The sequence below is a fragment of the Cimex lectularius genome, unplaced genomic scaffold (genome assembly GCF_000648675.2).
Source record: "Cimex lectularius strain Harlan isolate CLEC.00 unplaced genomic scaffold, Clec_2.1 scaffold9, whole genome shotgun sequence".
NCBI lineage: Eukaryota > Metazoa > Arthropoda > Insecta > Hemiptera > Cimicidae > Cimex > Cimex lectularius.
The window spans coordinates 584,187-608,761 of NW_019392733.1; the positions used below are offsets into that span (position 1 = coordinate 584,187).

A 24,575-nucleotide genomic window follows, 5' to 3' on the forward strand; every position below is an offset into this window, starting at 1 on the left:
GGAGCTGATGAATCGCTTGAAAAACAGTAATGTGCCGGTTTCGCAAAATTCTCAAAGTCAAAAAATGGTATCCTATGGTTCTGTTATATTAGGGCGTCCAGAACTGGGCCTTCTATGGTAGGACCCAGTTTCTCGAAAACGTTTAACGGAGTTTCGCTGTGTTTCGTAGGGAAGTCCGATGGCAATAGCCGCATACCTGATGGAACGTCCATCATCAATAAGTGCCACACCACGCGCAACATCCTCAGCACTAAGTGGCATTTTTAAGTTTAAAATTGAAATTTAGAAAACTAAAAGATGAAAACTAAACAGGTTAAAGCTTCAGAATTCAAATGAGATTGAATAAATATTTTAAATCCATAAAAATTATAAATTGAAAAAACCTTTATTCTTGTCTTGGATTAAGAATTAAGCGTGTTTATGCCTAATTGATATTCCCAATTTAAAACATAGCATAAACAAATATTTATTGATAAAACCAATGCGACAAATTAATGGCAGAATTTTCCTTTATCAAGAAAATTTTTAAAAAAATCAGATGGGTGGAGTGTTTTGCCTGTCAGTGTCGGAATTTTGCTTTGCGTGCTTACATTTCATACCATCTCCTACGTATTTTTAAGCTTTACAAAAAGTCATAAATTCAGTTTAATTTGAAATTGAAAAGGATTTTGACATTAAAAACTGATTATACAATAATTACAGACTATAATAATTTTAAATCAACTATTAATGGTTAATTGTACGGAAAAATTAAGAGAGAGATATTTAGCAATCAGAATATTAATTCTTTCAGTGTTCACAATTGGTTTTTCTATTTATTAACTGGTCCGTTCTCAGGTATTTCAGGAATGGCTTACGTACGCGGTTCTAAGCCAGGGATACCAAGGCTTTGGTTAAGTGTTGTTTGCTTCAATAACAACGCCGCATATTTAACGATTTTCAGGAATGGAGGAATGGAGAGAGAGAGAGAGAGAGAGAGAGAGAGAGAGAGAGAGAGAGAGAGAGAGCGAGAGAGAGAGCCCCATTGTCCGCACCTCGCTTCTCAAGAGAAATAACTCAAGCGGATTCATGTTGAAAATTCTTTAAAAAATACTGTTGCACAAACGGACTCAGCGATATTCAACATTTTCACCTAAACTTCTAAAAGTGCAAATGGGTAGTTGTCTTATAATTTACAAAGTGAAATATCAAAAAATATTAATTTGTAACCATCCCTTTTTTTTATTTATCTGTTTTTCTCAAAAACATTTTTTTCTGTCGTAGATAAACAAAATCTAACAATAAATTATTTTTTCCAAATACAACCCTATGTTTCTTTGCTACACGTTCTTTGCTAATGCGTTAACTGCGGGACCTATTTCATATCACAGCTTTACCAGCTGAATATTTTTATGAGATGTTTGAAACGAGTGAGATCATGACTAGAAGCTGGCGTCATCTACCTGGTGAAACGATTTACTCATGGTGCCAAGGCGGTATCATTTATCTGGTGGAACAACTCATATGACGCCAGGATGACACATCTACCTGGTGAAGCACCTCTCATAACGCAAATTGGCATCATCAGCCTGGTTTACATCATATTCATTAAAGTCGATTAAGGATTTCCCGCGACCAATTTTTCACACAAACAACAACAAAATTTTATAAGCTAGAATAAGACAAGCAAGGTGCACAGATTTACTCTCAGACTGTCAGGCAAGTATAAAGGATCATAATCCAAACTTGTCCGGATGTGTTTAAATTGGCTCATGGGAATAGGAAAACACAGCATGATTACCATAAATGGGCTCCGAGTCATGAAGGCAGACCAAGTAAGCAAAAAAAGGGCAGCTATCTCACCCATAGGACCAGAACCACAACAAGGTGCACTGGTGTGTATGTTGGAATTGGAATGTTTTGGAAAAATAAAACTCAAGCATTGGACAAAAGCACCAATTATGCAGCTAATTAATTAATACATCTCTCAGAAAGAAAGGCGAATGAACTCTTCTCTATCTCAGCAGGCAGGATTTGAGGAAAATCATAGGCTTCTATACCACTGCCCTCTCAACTACCACCTAAAGAAGATGGACAAATCAGAAACAGAAATATGCCTACTCTGTTAAGAGGAACCAGAGACTTCGGCGCATAACGTTTGTGAATGTGAAGCATTGTCCCGGTTACGTTACAGCCCGTAAGACATTTCTCACACCAAAAGAGATATGCGAAGAGGCACCAAGAAAAGTGCGAATACTTACAGGAAAAAGTGCATTTTCAAAGATATGATATAATTTATATGAGTTCACCAATAGATCTATATGGATGAAAGGATTGAAATGACGCAGTGGAGGAAAGGATTTTTGAATTCCTTATCCAACCCCTCCAAAAGCCTAAAAAAGGTTGTATTCTCTCCTGCTGACGACACATCCATTCATCTAGTACTGACTTACATAGAAAATATGCAATTAAAATTAATTATCTTATTAAAATAAGAACACTGTTAGAAAATCTAATTCCGCGTTAGCCGAGTGGTGTTTCACGGTTCATAGACACCGTGGTCGTGGGTTCGATTCCCACCGTCACCCCTGGAATTTTTGACCCGTTCCCCAAAATATGCAAATCCGTCGTGGTGTCGCATTCTTACTTACTTAACTAACTTATTTAGAAAAATAATTATTAAAAGTTTAGTCAGGTGCTAAAGATACTTCAGAATATTTTTTGCAATTCAAAGGGGATTTCTCGTTTGTTGCTCTAACGAGATAAACTTCTAACCAGAGGTGGTAAAGTGACACAAATCTAATCCAATCCAGAGTCGGTCACACTTGCTTCGGAGTGAAATTCGTTTTAGAACATTCTTGTAGGAATTTAAGGCAACTTCTCACTGTACTTAACTCCACTTATTCGCTTTCGATTAACTAAGTTTCAATTTTTTATTTACCAACTAGATTTTTGTCTATAATCTGTAAATCGGTAAATCTGTATTTTGAGTTTGTTTCTTGACGTGTTACAATCGTTTGACCGCGTGTTGTATGACTGCCTCCTGAACAACCTAAAGCCCATTTTTCCAAACACTCTCTACCTAATCCTTCGTTCCTACCTAACTGAACGATTCTCCATAGTCCGCCAAGGACTCCGATTATTGTCCTCTGGGATAGGCAGCTTACTTCGACTTACTTTACCTCTTCTTCACCGTATCCCAACTTCACCTTCCACAATCCTTGTATCCTTTATCGACGACAAAGCTGTACTATCCCCTGATCACGATCCTACAATTCCCTCGGAGGAGCTCCAGGCATATGTCCATCAAATAGTCGAATGGAGGTAACTCCCCCATATATCAAGGCACCCATATATCATTCACCCTTTGAAGCAAAACCCCTCAAACAATATGCCTCAATAATACTCCCATCCCAAAAGTAATAGTAAAGTAAAAATATTTATGATAAATAATTATAAATGTGTGGTGATTAGTGACCATTAATCGATATTTATTTAGAAATCGTGAGATGCGGTCTGGTGTGATTTAGGTTTCAGAAAAACATTTTCTTTATCGTGCCAACGTTTCGATCTTTATTAAGATCATCTTCAGGGCGTGGGATTTACAAACATTGTTTACATATTACAATTACATTTTGGATGTGGAAAAGTGAAACCGACGCCTTATACAAAAATGTCTTTTCTATACCGACATCCTTCCCCACCCCTTCCAAATCCAACGTATATAAACACAAAATAGCAAAATCTCACTGGCACTCTCGACACGACACGCAAGAATGGCACAATTACGCAGAAAACAAACACTTTGAGTGAGTAGAAATACTTTGATTGAATATATAAAAAATATATTTTGCATTGTATAACTTCTCTTTTCCACATCCAAAATGTAATTGTAATATGTAAACAATGGTTGTAAATCCCAGGCCCTGAAGATGATCTCAATAAAGATCGAAACGTTGGCACGATAAAGAAAATGTTTTTCTGAAACCTACATCACACCAGACCGCATCTCACGATTTCTAAATAAATAATTATAAAATAAACAAAGATTTTTCAAAATTAATGAAGCTTTAAAAATAATTTACTAATTTTTCCGTACACGTCTGGGGCGATCTCGCCGTGTTTGCCAACTCAACTACCCTGAAACACCTTTACCAAGCTAAGTTCTTAGATCAACAAACACCGGTTTTTGCCTCGTCTAGGACTGGGGGAAGTGTGGCGTGTGCCGTGAAGGTGCGTCCACTTCATGGTTTCTCCTGCCGCACTGTAGTGTTTACGCGGCGGAATAGTATGCGATTTTGTACGCGCTTGTAGTGACTCGAGGCAATGGTCAATAGGTTGCCTCGGAGCATCTGACTCTTAGAAGAAGGGTCTACAGACACGGACAGTTACTTTTGGGCCAAACCCTGCGTATTTTTGCAGCACATAAAGATGGCTCGAAGTGTCCTACTTAATTGAAGAGTGAACCTCCTTGGCTCTATTTAGATAGAAAGCGTGTAATAATGCACAAGGGAATCGTGCTTCATCACAGCAGCGAGTATCTTGCGCCCCGTGTTCCGGTTTTTTGAGTAAACGGAGTTGTTTTATTGTATATAATACCGATAGTTTTGTACACCTAGCGTGTATTAAGAGTGAATATATTTATTAGCGTGAATGTTGTCACTTACATGATTGACTCCCCACCATAGTGACGTCGTGGTAGAAGATATAGGAAACAAAGGGATAAGATTCAGGTGTATGCGACACGGAAAGCAGGTCGGATCTCTTCTCCATAAATTGGAAATTACTACTTTTAAAAGGGAGCCGTAAGCTCAAAAGAAAGCATTATTATTTCTGTTGACTGGGTGTTTGGGAATTTATTGAAGGAATGGTGTCGGTAGGATAAAGGGATTATATGTATATATTGTAAATAGGTTTTAATAAACTCTTATAGCAAAAGAGTTTTTGTCTTCTCCTTTGTGGACCTTCCCTTTTTATTTTTCTTTCACTTTTTCTGAGGAGGAACGCTTCTTACTCAGCACTCTGCCTTATTATTAACCCCTATATGTCGGAAGTGCTCCTCACAACGTTTAGTGTGAGAGATGGCGGAATATCGAATACCTAATTCGCTTCTAATTAGGTTAATTATATAATTTGTGTAGAGGGTGATGTAGTAATATTGAGTATTCCAACTAATTGAGTGAGTGGTACATAAATAGGAAAGTATGGATTTAAGAAGGAGTGAGAGTATGAATGGATTTAAGAACAGATTGCGTTGGGGCCAGAATTGCCGTAGCTGTTGGTTGCCCCTGGAGCTCACCTTGGCGGCTGGACCGATAATACTAAGGTCGAAACCTGGACTGCCAACACTCTAGGTGGGTGATTCTCGAGGCTGCCGTTAATTTATTATAAATTACAAAATCTTGAATTCTGTACATGAGTAAATATATGTACATACATGTGCAGATTTGAGCTTATATATTTCCTAACCAATCATTTTTGCGACTTTTACTTCCGGCGTTTTAAAATCAATACAACAAGGTAAAAATGCTTCAAATTTATTAAAGTTTAAAAGGCGGTAGATCAGTTGCTTAAAAGTCCGGTCCGGTAACGGAGTGACAAGTTGTAACATTAACTAAATTAAATCCATTATATTTAGTGGTCCGATTGACTTACTTCTTTCAATTAATTATTCTTTGTATGTAAAATCTTGGTTGAAATGAAAAAGTTTAGTGTCACGAGCGGGATTCGAACCCACGACCTTCGGCTAGATACGCCGTTGCTCTAACCACTTGAGCTATCGTGACTTCGATCCACTCAGACACCAACTCACCATGTCAACCTACAACCTTTCGAAATTTCCCTCTTTTTGCCATTTTTCAAATGTCGTTTAATTAGGATTCTATTCTCGGGGACATATAAAGTGGGATTGTGTGTAAGGGATGTTTGGGGTCTTCGTTGAAATGAACATACAAAGAACATGTTGCATACAAAGAATAATTAATTCAATTAACAATATTATTAGGCGAGATCTCGTTTCTTTTTCTATTATTAAGGTATTTCTTTTATTATTTTTAAGTAAGGGCATTTTTATTTTGTTTATGTAAGAAGTTTTTATTTGCATTATGTGTTAATTTTGGTTGCATAATTTTATTCAAGCGATAAGTTGTATAATTTTATTCAATTAACATAATATTTTGAGTTAATTGGTATTTATTATTTTCGTATGTTCTCTGCATCGGTTGACGCCCAAAAATCTTCTATAACGCATTGCAAGTAATTTTAAATATAAATTGTTATCAATCCGCATTATTAAGTGTTATTATCGAAAAAATGAATATATCCCGTCTGAGGAGAAAGACTCGTGTTAAGTGACCACCGTCAGTTTGAATTCGTTCAGATGAAATAATTAGGACCTTTGATAATTATCTTACGAGATAAGAGAGGTTGAGAGTCGGTTTGAGAGATTAAAGGCTGAAGAGGTCATTAAGAGAAGACAATATCCGCATAAAAGTAATCACGCCCCTCTCGTCCCAAACCAGTAAAGCAATTACGAGAAAGACAATTAAAAACTCTTTCTCTTCCCATCTTTTTTAATTAAATTTAACAAAAACTTGATTTTTTACAAGAGGTGTGTTCTGAAAATTTAAATTTTGGGATATCTACCAGGGAAAGTTTTAGCGAACTACTTTTTATTTTAGTACGTCCTATTTTACAAAATGTAGATACATAAGAAAAAATATTTTTTAATGAAAAAAAAGTTTGTAAAAGTAAAATATTTTGTTATTGAAAAAATCAGGGTTTGTAAAGTAGCTTATACTTACAGATTAGGTTTTCAGTGTTACAAAATAAGGCACCAACATGCCTCCAGGCTGAATAATCCCAGTTCATATCAAAATGAAATTGGTCAAATTCCATTTTGAACCAAAATAGAGAATATGCATAACTTGTGAATCTATTTTATCTAACTTTGGATGAAACGGTCGGATGGGAGCACTACTTTTATGCTGTCTAAGGTCTTCTCGGCCTATTGATTTCACTGCCTATCTAACCGCCGAGGTTCCATTGGGCGACTTCACGATTCACTTTTACTGAATTAACTACTAAACTCGTGGAATATGTCAGATTCCTTAATTTTTTGGTTTTTCATTATTTTCCTATTTCTTTTAACGATAATTTTTTTTAACCTAATGATTATCCTTTAAATCGGTCGGCAAACATCAGCCCGCGGGTTAATATTGTATTTATATAGAAAAAGTTAAGTAAATAAATTTTGGATGGCGTTCTGTAACGAAATGGCCGATAGACGAAGATTCAGACTTGCAGTGTATTCGTAAATTCTTTCTTTACAGTTTCGTCGTATTTTTCGTTACATTATTACTCTTATTTTGTCAATGACAGACCGAGGTCATATCCGATTAATTGCGATTCACCAGTATGACGTCCAAATTGGGGAGTAATATAGGTCATATGATAAAATTTGTTCATTAAATCACGGGCTTTGTTTTAATTTGTTTTTATTTCCTAGTTACCGTTAAGTATTGCTAAATTCTACATTTTACAAGGTTGATAATTAAATAATCGAACAAAAGTAAAAAATCATTTCTAGTTCATCAATATGACATCACAATCCGGGAGTCATATAGTCTATTGGAAAAAGTTACCAAGAATTGCTAAATCCTCAAGATTACACCGTTGGGTTTTTGTTTTAACAGATAAACAAAAATTACTTGCGGTTCAAAAATATGACGTCACAATTGCTAGTAATGTAAGGTGTTTATTATTGGTAATAATTAAAAAGAAAAAAGATGTAACAATTCGCCAATTCTTTCATATAACAACTGTAATTCCGCCAAGCAACATTTGTTTACAACTTTTAAATAAAATTTTTCATTGGTTAAAATACATTTGGTGTGAGAAAGAGGTGTTTCAATTAACTGAGAGTGCGGCTTTGATCTGATCTTTAAGAAAAGAGATTTTGTCCATTTCTACTATGAACCCATTAAAATTATTATTTACACGATATGTTCCATGCATACAAATATTAATCATAAAAAAATTGAAAAAAAAATTGTGCGGTAGAATAGCGCAATTTCGCGCAAAATGGGAGGTAGATTTCTGTCTTGGGTACAAGTTCATTTTACCAAACAAAAGATGCAATTGCATAAGAATCCGGTCTTTAGTAACAATATATACGACAGCTTGTTACATTAAACTTTTTATTAAATGTATCACAACGAACCAACAAATGTCATGTTCGATCTCGGTGCCCTTCACCGTTATTGAGCCGGTTTATGATCCGCTTTCAGTCATAATTGACTGAAATTCCGTTAACATTTAGCGTCTAACCTGAATTATGCCAACACGTGTCTCTGATAATTTCCAAAACTGTCTTCATATTTGATGAAACAAACGTGGTTAAATAAAGATACTTTTAATCTTCTCTAGAGTTGATATTGTAAAAAACATTTCCTCGATGGAATGAAAACGACGAATTTGATGAATTTCCATCATTTTCAATAATTTCTGGCTCAGGGGTAGAGCAATATAAAACGGGTATTTAGACCTATTAGGAAGATCGGATTATCCTGCAATCATGCCCTAAGTCAAATTGGTAGTCGGCGGAGGGCATGTTCCCAGGAGGTAATTTCCATTGCAATCACTGTTAAACAAACGATGATAGTCAATTTCAATTATCCCTGTTAAATTTCTTACCTGATACCCGTTTTATATCAGGAGGTAGGGGGCAAATTTGATAATGCCCCGAACAATAGGGAAGGCAAATAACGCAAATTCAAAAAGTGAAACAAAAAACAATGAGGAAAACCTTTCAGTGAGGTTGCCTTGATAAAAGAGATCCCCCGCATGACTTGTAATTAATCATAAATTGAAATTATGGAAGTTAACCTGAGGTGGTCACGAATTTTCCTAACATACTACCCACTAACACGAATCGCACAAGATGCACACATTCCAATTTTTCGCAATCTGCTTTATAAAAAATAGAAAAGAGACAAGAAAATTGTGTATTACGATGTTTCTGTGGCGAAAATGTGTGTTTCCTTGTTGATGCCAAGCCGTTTTACATATGTATGCGTCTCACGCCAATTGCGAAACACCAGGTCTGCTCGCTGTTGAACATGACTACACGACTTCATCAACTCGGCAAATTAGTCGTATGTTCGGCCTGAACAGGGTGATACAGTTCGTCAAATTGCAAACACGTTCGACGTGATAAGCTTCGCGGATTTGGCCTCCACGATTTTAAGCGCTGATTAGATTTTTCGCATAAATTTCCTCTTGTTTCCACGCCTATAAATCGTACGATTAACAAATATAAAGCAAATTCATAGCTATTAACAGCCTAAAAAAGTTAATGCAAGTTGTAGATTAAAAGAGTTATAAAGTTTTCAATTTAATTATACCATATTATATAAAAAGATTTTAAAAAAACATGTTCTTATGTCGTAAGTGCATTCTTCCATCTTCCTTTAATATAACAAGACTTTTGAACAATGGTTTTGACCCTTTACAAATTATAACCTTTACGTTATCTTAAGACATTTTTTTTACGAGGGTTCGCAACAGCAGAGGTCATATAAACCCTCAGGGTGCCGGTGTTTTTGAAAAAAAGCCCATTTGTAAGTATGTCGGGTTCGAATGCAGGGCCGCTGGATTCGAACCCGGGACCTTTACCTTACAGTGATGAGCGCCGTGTCAAAGACTAAACCTTGCGGCCACCGACGCCGCCCCGACTTGATTTTTTGTCCAAAATACTTCTTTTTTTTGTCTTAGTCAAACCATGATAGCATTGTTAATTTTACAGTTGCCATTACATGATGTAGCTCGTTTCCGTCTATCTAACACTTTTTAACGTCAAATTACCGTTTTTTACATTTCATATCAAATCTTTAACTCATTAAAAAAAAACATAGAAGATGGTATGAAAAATAAGCATGTAAAGTAAAATGCCTGGATATTTGTGAATGTTTTTAAAATAGAAAATAATTGGGCTCTTAGAAGACAATACGATGAATAATTCGTATTAAAATATATATTTACAATTAAATATGTAACACTTAATTAAGGTTTTTAGTTGTGATAAAAAAGTCAATGGCACGAGCGGGATTCGAACCCACGATCTTCGGCTAGATACGACGCTGCTCTACCACTTGAGCTATCGTGACCTCGATCCACTCGGACACCAACTTCCCATCTCAACCACACCTTTTGAATTTTCCCTCTTTTTTGCCATTTTTCAAATGTCGTGTAATCGGATTGGATTCTCGACGACAAATGAAATGGCCACGGAGAGCTTTAGTGAAGTATACTTAATTTTAAATCATTAAATTCACTAATGATTTAAAATGAAGTATACTTGAGCAGCGGCGTATATAGCCGAAGATCGTGGGTTCGAATCCCGCTCGTGCCATTGACTTTTTTTATCTTAACTAAAAACCTTAATTAATTGTTATATATTAATTGGACAAGCAGACCATGAAACTTTTGCCGTCAAGTTAACCTTTTTAGCATTAAATTACCTTTGTTTTATAATTTCAAAATAACCCTTTTTGACTACAAATTAACCATTTGGAATTTGAAATTAACCATTTTTTCAAGAATTAAAAATAAATAGGAGATAGAAAATATATAGAAAATAACTCAATTTAGTTTTTTTAATGGCCTTATGAATTTTGAATATTGGCCAAGGTAATTGATGATATATATATGATATGCGTAAAATAGTGTATTAAGTTTTAGCCTATCAGTTTATCGATTAAATACTTATTTTCATCCTTGCAGAAATTGAAACCATTCATATTCCATTGTAATATATTTAAAGAATTCATGCTTGTTTATGAAATTGTTATATTATCATGTTGAGAAGTGACATTAGCGTCTTGATTTTAACTATTTTAATTTTATTTATTTAATTTTTTTAACTATGTTGTCTATTTTACCACTCTCCTCACTCACCGTTTCCTGAGATAATTGTTTGTGAGGGGTTATTTTTAGTACTTTGTGTACTGTATGTTTCAGAATTTCTAATTTACGTTTATTTTTATTATCTAATTTTTCTCTGCATCTAATCTCTATCAGTACATTTTCAATTCTGTTAATTTTGTTTAACATCATTTCTACCAAATTACTAAACTTCTCAATCTGATAAATTAATGTGTCTGTTTTTATTACTGTGGGGAGTAGTGGTTTGTATCTTATGTGACCTTGCCGGGCCAATAATTAGACTCGTTGATCTGTGTATTTGAGGGGCAAACTATTTCAGAAAAGGTAAGAAGGAATGGAGGGAGCTGTGTGGGATTGTCTCTTGTCAGAATTCTCTCTGCCTTCATATAAAGCCATATTTTATCATTGATAAAACTTACTGACATGTCTATATCTTAACCACGAAAAGTACGTAAGTGGTCTTGGAGCAAGCGGTTTGGCGTTGACAATAAGAAATTCAAGTGTTACTTTCTCAGGGACTTCTCGTACCTCACACGTGAGAATTAATGTATTCGGTGCAATCTTGCTATTGTTGTTATTATTTAAATTTTTAAAACCTTTTTCATTTTTTATGCTTAGCAATATTGTTACATTTTTAAGAAATTTTACATTTAATTGAGGGCAGTAGCTTTTAATAAATCTGCAGGTTTTAAATGGGCTGAAATCCTCGAATGTCTTTTTGATATTTACCTGATTTAAACTTATGATAATGAATTGTTACCGAACCATTTAGATTTTATGTTTGTTTGTTTACAAATGCTTTTATCCGGAGGTTCAGGTTGAAAGTTCATTCCTTCCAACACCATATAGCTTGCCACCATTAGTTTGGTTTATTAAAAAGAAAATTAAGGAAAGAAAATTAGCCTCTAATCACTACAAAAAAGACTAATCAAGTGAACAATAATGAAAGGGAAAGAGAAGTAAAATATAATATACTCTATTAACTACCGTGTTAGACCGCACGTTTCTCAAATTAAAATAATAATAGTTTTTATATATAATTTTTTATTTTAATTGTTATTCTTTCTTCTACGAACCGATTTAATTTCAAGTTAATTAGTTACACACAATTTTTTCGAAATGAAAAATTCGTGTCACAGGCGTGATTCGAACCCACGACTTTCGGCTCAATAAGCCGCTGCTCTACCACTTGAGCTACCGTGACCGATCGCCCATGCCACAAACTTCTCACTTCTACTACCCGATTTTATTCTAATTATAAGCAAATCGCGGCTTAATATAGAAACACTTTTTTATTAACGATTGTACTAGATTAGCGGGACTGTGTACGATTCACAGGTGTGATTCTAGATTAATACTAAATTTTATCAGCTTCTATTAAATATATAAATACTCAATTAATTATACACAATTTTTTTGAAATGAAAAATTTTAAAAAAATGAAAAAAAAATTGTGGCATAATTAATTGAACATTTATTTATTTAATAGAAGCTGATAAAATTTACGCTTTAATTTCAATTTAAAAAAATTCTCATAAATACAAGAATTTTACTTTACCTGAACTTAAAATAAAAAAGATCATCTGTACGCTATAAAAAATCGAAATTAAAAATTTTTCAGTTGATTCGAAAAAGATTAATTTTGACATTAAACCTAGTTTTAATATTGAAGTTAAAAAGGTTATTTTTTCAGAGAAAGAGTTGATTTCGTACCACTAAGTTTTTAATGAAAGGACTAATTTGAACTTCCAAAAGGTTAATTTGAAATTAAATAAAGGTTAATTTGATGGACAAAAGACGGACAATATACATACATATAAATTGAATGTATGCGTAAAATTATATTAAATAATGCGTACGAACACCTTGGTTTCTACCTTTCGTTTTTCTTTTTATAGACAAAAATTTCTTTTTTGTAAGCGTTTTTATTTAAAGGTGTTTTTAAAAATAAAATTCACAATTTACTGGCTTTTCGGTGATCTTATGCCATTTTTCAAGTCATATATTTTCTTCCTTACATTTAACATTTTTTTAAATGTTTTTATTGTTACATTTTTTTCTATTTTCTTTCAATATTCCTAAGATATTCAAAATGAGCTCGAAGAACAAAAAGTGAAAATAATATTTTGATACTGATAAAATTGTTAATACTCCTTATACCCGCTTTATAGCAATAAAAGTTAAAATTAATAAACTTAAGAAAATACTTCCCAGTGTTCGAAAAATTGTTATAAAAAGCTCGTTATATTCAGAAAATTGTGAAATTGTTTTAAAACAAATTTTAAAAAACTCAAATCTGTTGCTTTATATTTTGGTCCGCCTTGAGTGGTAGCGGCCGTTTTTCACACTTTCTCCGCTCCTGATTTTTCCTCCTGCTTTTTGAAAAACATACTCGGGGCAATTGTTTGCTTGTTATTTTTCTACAAAGTTAAATAACAATTATTTTAATTTTATGAAAACATTTGGAGAAAAGAAAAAAAAATAGCTTAAAAAATCAACTTTCTAGGATTTTGTAAATACAGCTCAAATTTTCCCGTTACGCACGAATTTACGATGTAAAATGGTTACAGACCTTCTGCAGTGAGGGGTTGACAGTCGGTGTTTTTTTTTGAAAAGTAGTTTTTGACACAAAATATATTTTAAAAAACAAGATTTATAAAAGCTTAAGTACACCAGAACACGATTCTCAATATTGACAAAATTATTTAAAACAATCCTAAACTTCGGTATCTCATGAGATCAGTTTTATTCTGTGCTGAAATTCTTTTTGTTGAATGATTGCAAACAAAAAATTATTATAATATTTAGATCCGCAAATCCCCTTATTGCGCTAAAAATACAGCTTGACCCTGACAGTACGAGCGACTTCGAACGACTCGGACAATAAATCCGCATAAATTCTGTTCGGCTTTTCGAGAAAAAAATTGAATCTTGCGCAAAGCATATATAAAAAGCCAGTCTAGTTTTAAAACTCTTGTTTTTGTAAAGAGGATCGTTTCGTCCAGTTCAAATCGGGCATAAATTTTCTTTCCTTCACAATAGAGATTTTCCAATAGGATATTACAAAATTGGCTCAACCCGTTTGGTTTGTGTTATCTAGTTTAATAACAGTTTCGCCGTCGGGTAATCTCTGATCAGTCGATTTTACTAGAAGAGTCGTTTATCTTTAGACTTGAAACTTTACAACAGGGTGTTTACAGTGCCGTCTGTCGTCATTAATTACCACGAGTTTCTGACATTTTCCTAAAAGATAAAAAAAACAAGGTATTTGATTAATTAATTAATTTATTAATTTTTATTATTAATCTTATTAATTTAATAAATTAATGCTAACTTTTTTTCGTGCTGACATAGATAAAATCAAATTTGTTAAAGTTTTTGCTCGTGTGTTATAGTTTTCAAATGACGGTCATTTCCAAAAACGTTCCACCGTCCAGAAATCGTTAGTGTAAATTATGAGAATTCAGGGCAGTTAGCAGGGTGAAGATAGACGCTGAATTATTCTATTTTTGATAATTTCTTATAGATAATATGAAAATAAGTCAAGGTTGACTAAATTTGATTTTAAAAAGTTCATATCTGATTAAATATCTAAAAGTATTTCGATGAACAAGCAAAAAATAATAGCATTTGTAATTCTCACGTCGCATAAGGCCGTTAGGTCGCAAAGGATCTGGACGTCTGCGCGTGGATAAGCGGGTTTTGGCTTACAAGTTTAGATTCTCTTTCTTCCAGATTCTCCTAAAACTATAGCTTTTTCCGTCGAATTAACCCTTTTTACCTTCAAATTAACATGTTTTTAAGTTCAAATTATCTCTCTTTAACTTCAAATCAACTCTTTTTAATTTTAAATAAACATATTTTTGCACTGAATAAACTCATCTTAATTTTAAATTACCCCTGTTTACTTGCAAATTAACATTTTTTATTTTCAAATTTTTAACTTCATATCAATCCTTTTTATTTCTAATTAACCATTTCTTTAAAGCGTAAAAAACATATATGAAATAATGATGGTATGAAATAATGGTAAATAATATGAAATAGGCATCTAAAGTAAAGTTGCTGTTTACTTGCAAACTTTCGTACTTTCATTATTTGTCAGCTTTTTGAAATTTGAAATTGAAATAGCTTTTTCCGTCAAATTACGTTTTTCTACCTTAGAAATCTCCTTTTTATTGCAATTCTATTTAAACCTTTTTAAACTTAAAATTAACCATTTTTAATTTCAAATTAATTCATTTTAACACCAAATTACCGTTTTTTTAATTTCACATTTTTATTCTTTTAAAGTTGTTTTTATTCAAAACGAGTTTTTAAGACTAGTCCATCTTATTTGAAGTTGTTGTTTAATGTCAGAAAACATTTCCTTTTTTTTCTTTTTTTAATAAAAAAGTAAATACATTTCTTGTTATAATTTGTGTATAAATAGATAATGAATTACTTATTACATTAGATAAGTAATGTATTAAGTTTTTTTATAAAAGAACCGGAAATGTTTTTATTAACATCAAAAAATATATAAAATTAAATATAAAAATAAATATTTTCTCTAAATTTGAGACTTAAAAACAAATGATTCATCTATTAATTCGTATTTTTTTAATATAAAGTAATTTGTCAATAAAAATAATTATTTTATGTTAATAAAAATTTATAATTAATATATAATAAATATCATTTTTTTATATTTAATTTTATATAATTCTTAATGCTATTTGTAATAAATGTTTTTGTGGTACTTTATATAAGAACATTTTTTTTAGATTCCCAGCTTTAAATAATATATTTATTTTTATATCGAATTTATACATTAAATTATTTTAGTATTTTTTAAATTTTAATCGCAAGTAATGTTTATATTTTATTTATGTAAAGGCCCAATATTTATATTTTAAAAAATCTAGAATTATATTAATAATAATCATTTGTTAAGGGGGGGGGGTCGCAACGTTGACACGGCGCTCATCACTAAAAGGTAAAGGTCCTGTGTTCGAATCCTCCTGCCTTGCATACGAACCCGTGATACTTACAATTTTTTTAACACCGACACCTCGAGAGTTAGTCGAGGATAGTCCAGAAGTCTTGACCGGTCCTCAGAACTCCAACAAATTATTAAACAACCGGCCACTAATAAAAACACGCATTTGTTTTTATATTAAATTGTAATTGTAACTTTTAATTGTAATTGTAATTAATTTTCATATGGTGATACAAGAGCACAATTTTCTTATATTTAAACATAAATCTTATATAGAGGAATTTTATTTTACATGCATATATTTCATACCATCTTCAAAGTTTTTTCGTAGTTTAAAAAAATTTAAAATGGGAAAGGTAAATTTAAAGTTAAAAAGAATTATTTGGAATTTAAAAAAAGATTAATTTGAATTAACAAGTATTTATTAAAAGATAAAAAAGGTTAAGTTGAAGTTAAAAAGGATGAATTGGAAATTAAACAAGTTGAATTTGAAATTGAAAAGTATTGTAGTAATCGGAAATTAAAAAAAGGTCATTGAAATTAAAATGGGTTAATTTGGGGGAAAAAAAGTGTAGATGAAATTTTAAGCGCTAAAGGGGCTGCTCTAAATTCCTACGACTCCAAATGGGAGACAGTAAGTTTGCCATATTTATACATTTTTAATATATATTACATTTTTGCTACCGTCCTTCAAACAGGGATAAACAATTATTTTGACAGGTAATACCTGTTCATTATTTCGAAAAATGAATAGATACAATATATTATACTTTCGACTAAATTATTCATAATGGATTAACATTTTTTGCAGTGCTGCATGACAATGAGGTTGATTTGAGTTTATTGTTGAAAACAGTCAGTAATATTATTTGAACCATCACAGTCTCTCTGGTCTGAGCTTAAACGTTACACCCATGCATCATAACTTTCAAAACATTTCCAACACAACTTCATCACAGAAAGCTTGTTAAGGCAGGAGTTTAATGTTAAAATTGACGTTCAAACACGGAATATTCATAGCTGTCAACCATCCATTAAAAACACAGCCGGCTCTCCATTTACAATTCAATCCTCGACCTAATGGTCCGATTGATTTTGTTTCAGAAAAAGACCCATACCCGATAGACGCGCTGCCGACGTGCAACCACGCGCTCTCCGTCTGCCAAAAAGATGAAGCTTGTATAGAAATTTACGACCACTTCAAGACCCAGTGTAAAGTACGTGATGGGAAATGCCACATGGAAGACAGGTAAGAATTTCATTTATATTTAATATGAAATTTCTTCGTATCACGCTAATTCTGAAGAGAGCTTTAGTGAAGATATACTTCGATTTACTTATTAAATCCATTATATTTCGTGGTCCAATTCACCAAACAACTTCTTTCAATTAATTAATCTTTATGTAAGGTATGATTAGTGACCGTTAATCGATATTTATTTAGAAATCGTGAGATGCGGTATAGTGTGATGTAGGTTTCAGAAAAACATTTTCTTTGTCGTGCCAACGTTTCGATCTTTATTGAGATCATCTTCAGGGCCTGGGATTTATAAACATTGTTTACATATTACAATTACATTTTGGATGTGGAAAAGTGAATTTTGCATTGAATAAATTCACTTTTCCACATCCAAAATGTAATTGTAATATGTAAACAATGTTTGTAAATCCCAGGCCTTGAAGATGATCTCAATAAAGATCGAAACGTTGGCACGATAAAGAAAATGTTTTTCTGAAACCTACATTACACCAGACCGCAACTCACGATTTCTAAATAAATATTTATGTAAGGTATTGGTTGAAATTAAAAAGTTAGTGTTACGAGCGGGATTCCTGATCGAATCCTGATTACACATTTGAAAAATGGCAAAAAAGGAGGGAAAATTCGAAAGATAGGTTGGGATGGAAAGTTGTTGTCCGGGTGGATCTAAGTCACTATAACTCAAATGGTAGAGCAGCGGCGTATTTACAGAAGATCGTGAGTTCGAATCCCGCTCGTGACATTTTCATTTCAACCACTACCTTACATAAAGAGTAATTGATTGAAAGAAGTGTTTGGTCAATCGGACCACGAAATATAATGGATTTAATAAGTAAAACGAAGTATATCTTCACTAAAGCTCTCCGTGGCCATTTCATTTGTCGCCGAGAATCGAATCCTGATTACACGACATTTGAAGAATGGCAAAAAGGAGGGAAAATTCAAAAGGTGAGGTTGAGATGGGAAGTTGTTGTCCGAGTGGATCAAGTCACGATGGCTCAAGTGGTAGAGCAGCGGCGTATTTAGCCGAAGGTCGTGGGTTCGAATCCCGCTCTTGACATTTTCATTTCAACCAATACCTTACATAAAGATTAATTAATTGAAAGAAGTTATTTGGTCATTCGGACCGCGAAATATAATGGATTTAAAATAAATGTTCATAGCCGTTTAATCTAATGAAAAGAGGAATTCACACATTTATTTGTTATCTTCCCACATCATTCAATGTTGTTGTTGGCATCATCCTTGTCTAACTCCCCATTCAATATGCACTACAGACATTACTATCAATCCCGGTACAATACTCCTCGCCTACGAAGGCTATAAATTTCAACAAACCCAGAGCCAGAGGTCTTCAAAATCCTACGGGACCATCTCTCCCAATTTAGAAGAATTGTTCAAGAAATAGAAGATCAAACTCAACGAAACCAAATCTTACTAAATAACCATCTTCTGCTCTAAGCATTACCACAATCGATCTGTACTGAACTAAACTAAGAATCCAGTCACAGCAGTTAAAAATATTCCGCACCATTATTCAAGCTATTTACTACAAATCCAACATTCCTATCCACAATTCAAATCGTATTTATCTTCGAAACCGCTCACCGTCGATGGAGAACCGTCCATAAAACCCTGAAATCTCATCTCAAACCCCTAATTTATGACTATATTTGTATATATCTATGAAAATCTCTATTACTCCATCTCTCAGTCTCTCTCTCTCTCTCTCTCTCTCTCTCTCTCTCTCTCTCTCTCTCTCTCTCTCTCNTATCTATCTATCTATCTATCTATCTATCTATCTATCTATCTATCTATCTATCTATCTATCTATCTTTGGTTCTCATTCTATCTACATCGTTTTCTATGTTCCCTTTCTTTTTCTCTGTCTGTCGGTCTCTATCAATCGATCTCTGGCTCTCTCTTTTCCTCATTACATTTCTCTATCCGCTTTTTCTCATTTACGCATCACCGAGTTGAAAAATAACTAGCTTTACATGTTTGGATAAAAAGAAAAATTGTTCTTTTTTCCAAGCCACGTCCTGGCAACTTCAGTCATCATGTAGTACGATAGTTTTCATGGGAAAATTTCCTTACACAAATACTTACACGGCTAACTTTATACCTTTTACAGACTAGCAATAACAGTAAATCGTCTTCAGTTAAAACATTTTTTATGTTATCTTAGCGTTTTGATCGATCAGGGCTCAGTCTTCAAAGTTTTAATTATATTTTAAAAATAATCAAAAATGTTACACAGAAGGGCTTAACGTCCAACCACCCCATTGGGTGTCGCAAACGAGGGTTCAGAACCACTTCATCGTACTTTTTTAAATTATTTTAATTTAACATTTGATGGGCAGGACCGGGATTCGAACCCAGAACCCAGTGTGACAAACGACCACAAGATTTTATAACGTGACAGGAAATAGTGTGTGTGTGTGTGTGCGCGCGCGCGTGCGCGCGTGCGTGCGTGCGTGTGTGTGTGTAATGACTTTAAGATGTTTTAAAATTTTCTCTCCTATCGTTTTAACCGAACGGCTCAGTCTTAAAAATTTCCGTTTTAACACACACATTGTTTATGCTACCTAAAAAACCCGATCTGGCCTGTCTTCTACTCAGAGGTTTTTAGTACTATTACAGATTGTGAGACGATTGGTTGTAGGACGACATGACAGAGTTTGTGTCGATTATTTAAAGTGGCTTCTAAATAGAGGTGTTAAATACAACAAAATGAATCTTCCATGCCGGTGGATCTGTAACTAGCCTGTCAGCAGTGGTTTCCCCTAAACCGAGAAGTCCCTTATCCGAGTTATTCATTTACATTATAGGCCTACATTATATATGTTGCATTTCATGAAAGCTCTCGACTTTTTCAAAAATATCTACTTTCTCCGATTCAATTATCGATCAATCACGTTTTCTCTCTCACACTCTATCAATCAAGACAAAAATTTATTAAAACATTACTGAACTCTTGTTACTTAGGTGTAAGAAATTTACTGTTAAAGATTTTTCACTTTTCCAATAAACGAGAAACCGACTTAAAATGACAAACCGCTTGAAAAGCGGCTTGAAAGAATGTGTTGTTGTTGACAGTGATGTGCATTTTGCTTTTCCCACAGAGTTTTTTGCAAACCCGACGAAAGTCCATAAATGGCTGCTTAACTAAGAACAAACGAGCGCTATTTTCTTGTTTGTAAGACCAACTCCTTTCAACCAGAGTTGGGCAAAATCTAACTAATTCAAACATGATTAAGAATTTTGATTGAAGTTTAATCATGATTGAATTAGCCATGAGTAAATTAATCATAATTAATTCAATCATGAGGTATGACTAAATCATATAATGATTAATTTACTCATGACTAATTCAATCATGATTAAACTTCAATCAAAATTCTTAATCATGATTGAATTAGTTTGATTTTGCCCAACTCTGGCTACAATGACCAACTTATCAAAATCCAACCGACTCCGGATAAAAATTTTGAGATGAGAGTAGTGCTCAAGGCCAACCTTCAAAAATTGTTATCATAAACGAAAACCAAAGTTATATAATTATTCTGCATGCCTATTTTATTATAATCAAGACCCCTGGATGGTGTATTTTCCAAATAATGTAGAAATCTCTCCTTTCAAGTGGAATAAATTTTAATTCAAAGAAATATTTTTTTCATTGATCGGTTATTTTAATATATTTACTTTTCAAAGCGTAGCTTGTTATAGGATTTTTTTATTTTATTTTATTATTATTATCATTATCATTATTTTTTGGCTTTTCATAACGACGGATTTTACTTATAATTTTTTTTTTTTTTTTGGCGTTATGAACTATGCATATTAGCCACGTGACAATTCATATTTGTGTGTTCAAATTTGGGGGGGTTATTGTGAAAAAAGGGCCAGAGGCGACGGTGGGAATCGAACCCACGACCGCGGCGTGAGAGTCTCTCATGCTAACCACTCGGCTACCGCGTCCCCAACTTATTATTGGAAGATTGATTTTTGTTAAATAAGGTGTTGAAGGATTTTCGTTTTGATGAAATAAATTTCTGTTAGAAATTTTTTTAAAAGTGATGAAGTGTATTTTTCATTTTTTCAGCACCCATTTGAAAATGATTGATAGAAATTTAGTCATGACTAACTATATTGTGACTAATGACTAAATTAGTCACTTACTAACAATCATGACTAACGGTCTGAGTGATCAATCATTAATCATTAGACATAACTAATTTTTGCCCAACACTGCTTTCAACCAACAACTGGTTTCGCCTTTTGTACCTAAAACACAATGGCAACCGTGAAATATGTTGATATTTTAGCCGTTATTTCGTTTCAGCAATTGCTTACTATTGCTTAATTAAAGCCTATATTACTAAATTGAAAAATAAATAGATTTTTTTTATTGAAGATTACCAAACAAGAATTTTCAAACGGCGGTTGAAGCGTCATCTATAACAAGGCCATACTCGTTTACCGAAAGTCCGCCTTGAGTAAGAAACCAGTAAAGACTTCTCTAGATCGTGAGTTTTTCTAATATTTTCCCCATAATGGGTAGCAAACTAATGGGCTTATATTTGGACACGTTTTCTTTGTGTTCCTTCCACGGTTTGATAAGCAAGACAATGTTAGACAATTTCTATTGTTTTGGAAATCGACCTTCCTTTAAGCATAGGTTATACATGGCTGTCACACTTAACGGTTATCTATTGTAAAAATGTTCCTCAATGGTTTTGGTTAATCCATCAACTCCAGGTGCTTTGAGTGCATTGTTGAAGCGAGTTTTTAATTTCTCTTTTGTATAATGTTTATCATTAAAATTTCCAATATACATAGCTCTGCACTTCTTGTCTAATGCTCATGCAATGTACCCGCTTAGCTTGTAAATCTTTAGGCACACATTAATTAAGGTTTTTTAGTTGACATAAAAAACTCAATGGCCCGAGCGGGATTCGAACCCACGATCTTCGGCTTAATACGCCGTTCAACCCCACCTATTGAGTTTTCCCTCCTTTTTGCCATTTTTCAAATGTCGTGTAAACGGATTGGATTCTCGGCGACAAATGAAATGGCCACGGAGAGCTTTAGTGATGTATACTTCATTTTAATTCATTAAAATTCACGAGCGGGATTCGAACCCACGATCTTCGGCTAGATACGCCGCTGCTCTACCACCTGAGCTATCGTGACCTCGACCACTCGGACATCAACTTCCTATCTCAACCCCACCTTTTGAGTTTTCCCTCCTTTTTGCCATTTTTATCTCAACTAAAATCCTTAATTAATTGTAATGTATTAATTGGTCAAGCGGACCACGAAATTAGTGAATTTAGGCACACACTTGTCCGTGATTACTGACAAGGTTTCCTATATATTTTTCTTGTAAATTCCATCTTCTTTTTTGAGATTTGTAAAAAGTATGGGCTTTTTATTCTTTCCCGAAGCAATTTTGTAAACCGCATTCCACGGATTTAACTTATCAGTTACGTAGCACTAATTTTACCAAGAGAACGCTTTCTTTTTTTTTATTCATGTTACTGTACTCCATTATTTTAGTATAGTATTGGTCTTTTTGTGATTCCCGAAGTTTTACATTATTGATTGTTGTTTCGTACACTTTTTTCAGTCGTTCAGACTACGTTCAGACCCACTTATTACCCACTTTCATAGTAGAAAATGGAATTAATTGTAAAAATAATATATTCGTACTGAAATGTATAAATCGTCTAAAATTAAAACTGTCCTCTCGATATTTCCCCCTTGTCCATGCGTGGTTTCAAAGGTTTTACAATTTCTAAACTTTTTATATTTCAAGAAATAGCGACTTGATTTTTACGATATATGAAACAGTGGCTTGTTAGGCTTTTCTTGTTACAAATTAAAAAGGTTTTCATTAGAATGTTTCAGTAGAACAACATCTACTTCCGGGCGTTCAACAATTAACAACATCACTTTGTGATATCAGTGTATGATTGAGTTTCTTTCGATTGATTAATATAAGGGTGGAATGAATGAGACACCCCAAGCCCGTTTGTGGCCCTGCCGGATAATAAACTTTCCCAGGGGCTGCAGAAGGGGGAGAAAATTTGGCGTCGCTGTCGGCATCGCTATAATTATTCACGAGGTAGTCGCTCAACTCCTCAACTCCTGCGGGTTGCTATTTTCAAATAACATAAAATTTTCAATGAGGCAATCTTCGATTTACTGCTGTAGGAGGTGGGGACGGAGAGATATAGAAAAAACTGGGAGTGAAAAGAGGGAGATAAAGATAGATAAACAAGAAGAAAATGTGTGTGTGTTTGTTTGTTGGTTAGGGATGGTTCATCATACAATCGATCATCATTAAGATTAAGTATGAACCAAACAAAAGTATTTAAAAATCTTTTTTTTATTATACTGTTATAATTTGCATTGCACATAAATTGTAAAACGTACTTTAAGTATGGTCTTATTAACGTTTTGCATAAATAAGATTTTAGGTTAATAGTTTTATATTTTAACGAGTTATTTATAGTACAAATTGTGCATATGCGTTTTGTTTAATAAGATCAATTTGTTTCGTACAATCCAAATTTGATGAAATGCGAACACCATGAATTTCACTTGTTTGCTAATGTTTAGTTCAATCCATTCTGTATAAAAGAATTTTATGTATTTTGTTAATGCGTTGAACATTTCTTAATATTATGCATGAATTCTTGTTTGAATTCAATTTTAATCCATGATTTTTACCCCATTCTGATGTACTCTTTAAGACTTCATTTTAATTTTTTACAGACTCATTTATGTTTTGTAATTTCCTATCTTTATACAGAGTGTCCCAATTCCTTCTGACGAAACTGAGGGAATCGATTCTACTCTTCGTTTGGAGCAAAAAATGCTCAGGAGAAAATTTTCGGAAAGTTCTCTATTTTGAAGATATTCGTCAATTTAGGTTTTTTCAACTTTTCACTACCTTACCACATAAAAACGCTTACAACTTCCAAAATGTTGAGACTACAACAAATCCAATTACACCATTTAAAAGAACGCTAAATTTGCTGTAAGATTGCTTTGCAATAATTTGAATGAATGATAGCCAATATCAGTTGGAACATGTCAAAATTACAAAATTTAAAATGTTGGTCATGATTGCACTGAGGTTACAAAAAATGCCTACAACTTGTCAAATTTTACAAAAACTTCTTTATCTAATATGCTTTACGTTGATATATTCAGGTTTTTAAATAACCTTCTAGTAGAGTTGAAAAATAACAATTGAATGTTCGAAAACGTGAGCTAAGGTAAATTTGAAGGGAGGGGGGAGTAGAAATTCAGAAAGTCAGTTATGCATTCGAGAAGAGGGAAAACACTTTGAGCATTTCTTCTGAAAAGTTCCTCCTTTGTTGTTAGGTGCTTGCTACA

At 33.4% G+C, this 24,575-nt stretch overlaps 1 protein-coding gene across 2 annotated transcripts in view; it reads left to right on the forward strand.

The window, feature by feature from the left end:
* Positions 1–24,575, forward strand: part of LOC106665399 — a 621,066-nt gene that overhangs the window by 450,563 nt on the left and 145,928 nt on the right. For both annotated transcript variants that reach the window (XM_014391809.2, XM_014391810.2), the window contains exon 4: positions 17,009–17,153. In XM_014391809.2, the coding sequence (XP_014247295.1) occupies positions 17,009–17,153 (145 nt within the window). The remainder of the gene's footprint in view (positions 1–17,008; positions 17,154–24,575) is intronic.